This window comes from Misgurnus anguillicaudatus, chromosome 6, assembly GCF_027580225.2.
Source record: "Misgurnus anguillicaudatus chromosome 6, ASM2758022v2, whole genome shotgun sequence".
NCBI classification, from domain to species: domain Eukaryota; kingdom Metazoa; phylum Chordata; class Actinopteri; order Cypriniformes; family Cobitidae; genus Misgurnus; species Misgurnus anguillicaudatus.
In genome coordinates, this window is record NC_073342.2 from 7,798,536 (window position 1) to 7,805,601 (window position 7,066).

At 37.5% G+C, this 7,066-nt stretch overlaps 1 protein-coding gene across 2 annotated transcripts; it reads right to left on the bottom strand.

Annotated features, from left to right (window-relative positions):
- On the bottom strand, positions 1–6,861 carry LOC141364269 (uncharacterized). Of its 2 annotated transcripts, none has more exons than XM_073868446.1 (17): positions 6,768–6,861; positions 6,322–6,385; positions 5,996–6,143; positions 3,977–4,027; positions 3,417–3,797; positions 3,019–3,120; positions 2,669–2,901; positions 2,414–2,592; positions 2,243–2,333; positions 1,807–2,154; positions 1,601–1,718; positions 1,396–1,487; positions 1,124–1,238; positions 896–991; positions 625–792; positions 363–530; positions 1–257 (listed from the first exon to the last, which is right to left on the bottom strand). In XM_073868446.1, the coding sequence occupies exons 1-17, from the start codon at positions 6,788–6,790 to the stop codon at positions 49–51; spliced, it is 2,586 nt and encodes an 861-aa protein (XP_073724547.1). In that variant the 5' UTR covers positions 6,791–6,861; the 3' UTR covers positions 1–48. The 2 variants fall into 2 exon arrangements, with proteins under 2 accessions (XP_073724547.1, XP_073724548.1); XM_073868447.1 differs by having other exon boundaries at positions 6,763–6,825.
- Between the last annotated feature and the right edge of the window lie 205 nt (positions 6,862–7,066).

The following is a 7,066-nucleotide window of genomic DNA, read 5'->3' on the forward strand; positions in this document are numbered from 1 at the left end:
GGCGAACTATGCTTGTAATATTTGTCTGATCACTCTACATGCACAGGTTTAGCCCTCATCACTGTCATCTGAGCTGTAGTTTATTGCCTCAGTTTCTTCATCGGAAATGTTATTAACTAAAATGCTGTCTGAAGCCTGTCCCAGAACACACTGTCGGTATAACATCCTAGCATTATTTTGCAGAAAATGAAGGTCTTCCAGTTTTCTCTTGAGAAGGCACAGTAGTCCACTGGAGCTCTCTTGATCACTGTCACAGTCTACACAAAAAAAAGAAATGAAAACATTAAAGATGATCAATCCCTATTCAGTCCTTATTATTCAATATATAAGCATGGTTATTGAATTTTATTATGGGTACTTACTGTTATTTTGTATTTCTAGAGAAAGATCCCTCAGTGAACTTTCAGCCTCCTTTAAAGATTGCCAGTGTTGCTTGACCTCCATCACTATGATCTGCTCTTCCTCCTTCAGTCGGGAAAGCAACATGAACCGGTCAAAGACCATCTTCTTGGTTGAGAGGTTGCCGTTACCTGTAATTGGTGAAGGTCTTAAAATGCCATTTTAAACACTGCATTAACATCAAGCTATATTTATCAAATACACTGAGAATAGTAGGTGAATTACTAGTGTCAGGGCATTCCCATGGCCATTGGAAATTATCAGCTGCGAGCAGTTCATCCACGGAAGGAAGCTGGTGGGTTGACTGTTCATTGAAGTCCTTAATGGCAGATGCCAAGGTTGACTTGTCTTCATTAATTCTTCTCCTCATTTTGTGCCTTCTCTTGTTGCTATCTAATGAATCAACAACATACATAAATATAACAGCATTCAAGTCCATTCCTTAGCGGGAATTAGTGAAGTACATTTTATACAGTACATAATCATTTTATCTGACCTGTCTGATGGTACAGATTATTTTTTCTCTGCTTTATGCTGAGATAAAGGCCTCGAATTCTGCCCTCAAGTCCAGCGTCATCTTTTGCACTTGATCCTACATCACAAATTAGCCTTGCAAATTAGATAAATTCTGCCAACTTGACTTGGACAGTGTACAACTTTTATAAATCAAAAAATGTTATTGCATTAGAACTATAAAACAGGTCCTTCAAAATGTATTTATTACCTGCAGCCCACTGCTGGACGTCACTGACCCACTGCTGAATTTCATCATCACTGATATTTAGCTCAGCCTGCAGACTTGCACAACTCTCTCTTTCCACTTTCAGCCTTTCGGCTGTCTAAATACATATCAAATACTATAAATTAATTTGATAATAAAGGTTTATAGTTTAACAATGTATGCCATAGACATAATTGCTCAAATGTACGTAAAATTGTTCTTTTTGTTTAATACATAGGTTGTATAATATGTTGACATTTGCATCAGTAAAATACCTTAATGTATCTCTGGGACAAATATTTTGCCAGATTTTCAGATTTCCGTTTGTTCCATGCAGAAGCAAGAACCGTAAGCATGTCTGAACGTGCTTTTTTTATAGAGTTGTAGATAGTTGGTCAAAGTAAATAAACAATGTTAGTCAGAATTCATTAATATTTAGAAATAACTATAGGTTAAAAGTAGTACTTAAAAGATATTCACCAGCTTTGGACATGTATTTAGTGCAGATTGCAGCTCTTGACAGGAAGGAGTTGACTTGCTCCACCTCTTCTCCAATTGTAAGACCAGCTCCCTCTTGGTTTTTCCCGGACCATTTTATCTACAAACAACAACAACAAAACAAAACAAAAAAACAATGGCTGTTGTGCATGTCCATAGCACAAAAATATGTAACAAAAGAATCTTACCTCACAACTCCACTCGTGTGCTTTGGCATGCATAACTGATAATAGTGGGTGCATACTTAATAAAGGCCTTAGCTCCGGACAATGTCCAACCACTCTCTTTAGGTATGGCCAGTACTTGCAGGCAACATCTGAGCAGAAGAACGTCACATTTTCTTTTGAGAGGGCATTTTGAAGAAACAGGGGATAGGCAAAAATTTCCCCTCTGAACATGTTTAGGGCTTTTAAAAGTCCTCCATGTCGGCACACAGCAATCTCAAGGCCTTCCTCATCAATCTTTGATGTTGACTTTTTTGCAGACTCCTTGGCTGCTGTCCACTGAGAGGAGCCACAAACCCCTTTACCTGTGGCCTACAAGACATTGCATTCAAATTATTATTATGTCAATAATGGCAGTTGGATTAGAATATACAAATGACAATGAGTAAAGAGTTATTACATGCTTGGTCTTTTCATGAACATATTCCACAAAGGAGGAAACATCACCATCTTTCATTATAAATTCGCCATCGAAGTAGCCCTTCTCTGTCCTTAATTTTATAAAAAAGGAAAACATGACAAACATTAAAGTACAATAAAATGTACCAAAAATGAAAAAAAAAACCCATACCCTTTCGCATTATGGAACCTGTACAGTTTCCTGTTACCATCCACTGACACTGCATGCATGGCTGGACTGCAGGCGGGACATTTAAAAGGCTGGACACCACAAAGCATCTCAACCTCATGCTGGGCAAAGGTCCACTCCAGAAAGCTTTTCTGGAATGTGTCTCCACATATTTTACCACTCTGTTGAAATAACCAAATAAATCAATCACTTTAATGCATGCTAACATGTTAACAAAATAGATTTAACAGTGTTTACCCTGCCATTGTACTCCGTTCTTCGGTCAAGCATTCCAAGGAATGCTTGACGTGAAAGACCTGGAGCAAAAAGTTTTAAGTCCAGAAAAGACCTAAAAAGGCCAGCCTCATACACAGTCTCAAAATGTATAGAGGCTGGCCAGTAACCAGACTTGAGGAGATTACTGAGTCCCACTGCCCAGGTTTTCCCGCAGCTTAAACACTCCAGTGATGGAAGGGTGAGATTGTACCGTCCTATTAAAATGTGATCACAACAGCTTTATACATTTCTAATCACAGATATTACATGCAAGTTTTCCTGTATTAAACCTAATGTGTTGTTTTCATAAACAGAAAGAAACTACATCTTACCATTTAAATTAATAAGGATAATAGGCTTGCCACTGATTACTCTGCAAGAACTTTCTGAACAGGCACAGATTTTCTGTGGCAAAAGCAGCGGAAGATATCGGACTAAAAAGCAAAACAATGTTAAAAGCAAACTCCTCAGCGAAGGATTCATAAACAAGTAAATTAAATATATAACTTAAAAGGTATTGCGGAGGATTTTCTTTTTCCGGGTGGATCATTAAGACTATTGGTCCTCTTAGTTGTCAATCAGGAGTGTTGTGCAATTGCATTTTTTAAAATTCCAGAAAATCCTCCGCTATACCTTTAATATATTTATTAAATGTATTAATAACGGTTTCACCAATGAACAGCCATTTAAATTGTACAAACTGAAATTGAAAAGATAGTGAAAAGCATACCCTGTTCAGAGAACTCGTATGTCTCAGAATGTCTCTTCACTCCAGTGGTTGGACACAGTGGCTTAAAAAACCCATGGACCATAGACTCCCTGTTATGGAGAGGTAGATGCTGATGGACATCTCCATCACAAATGGTGCATAGATACTGCCTAGGTAGACAGTCCCTGCACCGTACAATAGCCTCGGTAGACAGACAGTGCTGGCAGACACATTCCTGAACGTATTCAGCTGCCAAAAGATTCCTAACCATGGACTCCCTTGCAATCTGCCATCTCTCATGGCTTAGGGATTGCCGCTTTTGCCAGGTTATGGCCAAAGACACCTCTTCAGGCTGATCACATTCATCATTAAGGATTTGCTCCAATTCTTCAATAAGTGAGGCTTCATTGAAAAAGAAACCAGTCAGTACACAAGTGAGTAAACAATATAATGAATTTTATGGAGATTTATAAAAAATGTATAAAAATATGCAATTAAGTATGTTGCAGCTGGCAGAATGGTACTTAAAATTCTATTAATCCACTGCCATTCCACATAACTACTGTATAGTGAAAAGTTACCAGTTTCTGCTTGATAGATAAATTCCTCTTGGATGGGCAAACTGGTAGGAGCTTTAAACAAAATAAAATATGAAAAATAAGCATTTGTGGGTTCTTTATATCTGTTTCTATGGACAGTTTCAGCAACAATAACAAACAAACCGCTATTGTGGCCCAAACTTAACCTTCTGCAAATAATTAATAAAATTAAAGGAACACGTTGACATTTTGGGATTTTAGCTTATTCACCGTATTCCCCAGAGTTAGATAAGTCCATACATACCTTTTTCATCTCCGTGCGTGCCGTAACTCTGTCAGACGCAGCCCCCGCTAGCTTAGTTTAGCACAAAGACTGGAAGTGAATGGCTCCAGCTAGCATACTGCTCCAAATAAGTGACAAAATAACACAAACATTTTCCTTTTTATATGTTGTGATTTTGTAAAGTCACAGCGTGTATAAATAACAAGGTGATATGAGACACAGACATCTTTTAACAATATACATACTGGGAACTATATTCTCAGAAGGTGAAGCACTGCTACTTGGTCAGAGTAATTAGCACAACTCTGACCGAACTATCTGTTCCTCACCAGGGGGCTTCTCGGGTGCTGCGAGCAAATCACTCCAACCAAGTAGCGGTGCTTCGCCTTCTGAGAATATAGTTCCCTGTATGTATATGGTTAAAAGATGGCTGTGTCTCATATGACCTTGTTATTTTTACATGTGACTACAAATCACAACATAAACATAAATAGGAAAATGTTTGTGTTATTTTGTCACTTATTGGGAGCAGTCTGCTAGCTGGAGCCATTTACTTCCAGTCTTTGTGCTAAGCTAAGCCAGCGGTGGGTGCGTCAGGCAGAGTTACGGGACGCACGGAGATAAAAGGTGCACGTATGCACTTATCTAACTCCGTGGGATATGGTGAATAAGCTAAAATCCCAAAATGTCACCATGTTCCTTTAATAACAACAGATTCCCTATAGATGTAGATTTTTTTCTGATAACAAGCAAAATAAACAACAAGTAAATTAGCTTAGTTCAAATCATAGCTGAAGTTTATCAACCATTACACTGAGCTAATGTTACTGAATCAAATTAATGTTTATGTTAACTACAGATTGGCTGCCTAACCCCCCTTCACGCTGTCTGCCCTCATCTTTGAGAAACTGAAACATTTTTATTTTAAACAAGGTATTTGTTCCAGAAGTCAGTTTAGAGCCAGATCAATCAACAAACACAGATCGGAAGTTATTTTCAAGACAAAACATGAAACCATCTATGAGGGTGTGCACACCAAAGCTTTTAAACACGGCTAAAAAACGGCAGGCGGACGCCAACTGCCAGCTTTTTATCAGCTGAGCGCTTGGTTGCTGCGATACTTCTGGTTTGTTTATTAGTCGTTGTATGATGCACCAGTTGGTTGTTGTGATGTTTATCTCACTCCTCCTCTAGACCTCTACTGTGATTGGATGGCCAAGTGAGAACTGACAAGCTGAACTTATCACCAAAAGTTGAATATTTTTCAACTCTTGGAAAAACTGCCGAGCATGGACAAAACCCACCAGCTGCTGTCTTTTTGAAAAGCCCCGCGCTTCCATTGAAAACAATTGAAAACATATGAAGTGTTTCGTTGCAAAACGAGATAACCACCGTTTTTTTAATTGTTCAGAAATCTTGTTTTTTGGTTGTGCATTCCAATTCATTTCAATGCAACTGCAGTTGGTTTGTTTTGATTTAAACCTTCATAACTTAAACAATACAGCCAAGTAGCACCATAAAACAAAATAATAACATGATAACATAATAATAAACATGTTTTGACAAAAATGTAAAAAAATGGATTTATCTCATTTTGCAACGAAACTCTTCATATGCCAGCGTAAACGCCTTGGTGTGCATGCCCACTAAATGAGTGTACATAAAAAATTAAACAGACTACACATATCTAAACATTTATCAAACTAGGAGGAAACATATAGCACAAATGAAAATAAAAGCTAATTTAAATGATAATTGTAAATTCACAAATGTCTCACCTTGGTTAGGAGCCTTTCTTTTCAGTTTTGGCTTTATTGTTGTTTTTCCTCGAAGCGGCCTTACCCTATTCCCATCTCTGTCCCTTTGCCTCCACTTTACAGTCGTGGGATGGGCCTTAGACCTCTTAACTTGACTTTTTTCCACTTTCTAAATTTCAAATAGTACATTTAAGGGTTTATAATTGTTTTTTACTTAGCATTTAAGTAGTATATACTTGACTTTCATAAATAATATATTGGCCTATAAGACCGTAGTATTGCTTACATTACTGACAGAAAAAGTCAAAAATAAACATGATCACTCAAGACACAATTACTCATGTTACCTGTATCTGATCAAGAAACACATCTCCAAGAAGAAGTGCTGCTTCTAAAGAGCCCCTGGACATTCTGCTTGAACAAAAGTACAATGGGGAAAATGACAACATAAAAACAAGTTGGTTACACTGATTTGATTAATACGTGATCTACACGTGATGTCTGACATAAAGTATAGTGATATTATTAAAACGTAATCAAACATATGTTGCATCCAATCCTTACGCACTGCTGACCGTTAAAATAAATGTTACCCTAATACATTATATGAAAAATGTTTTTTAAAAGACATTATTCGCCTGACAACTGTAGGCATACTTGCGCATGCTCACTTCAGCCAATAACGCTTGATGCAGACAGCATTGACACACATTAGAGGTCGAAAGTTATTAGTATCGCATTTACAATAATATGGATAAACAATAACTCATTTTTGCTAAATACTTAACGTTACTTTTGTATGTTGATGTTTGGCATCTTCGACAACGCACGCACGTCTCGATGTTGTTGAGCGAACTACCGGGGGCGGGGCAATGATTACGACGCGAAAGATGTTTTAACATTTGATTGGTTTCCAAGCGGGAGTGGGCGGTTCCTGAAGCAGCGAAGTACTAAAATGATGTTTTATTATTATTATTTAATAAAGTTTATACTTTAAATCTTCCAAAAGCAATCACATTAGTGAAGCAGCACGGAGATATATAAATATTTTTATTAATATATTATATAGAACACAAGCCAAAAAGCAGTAAA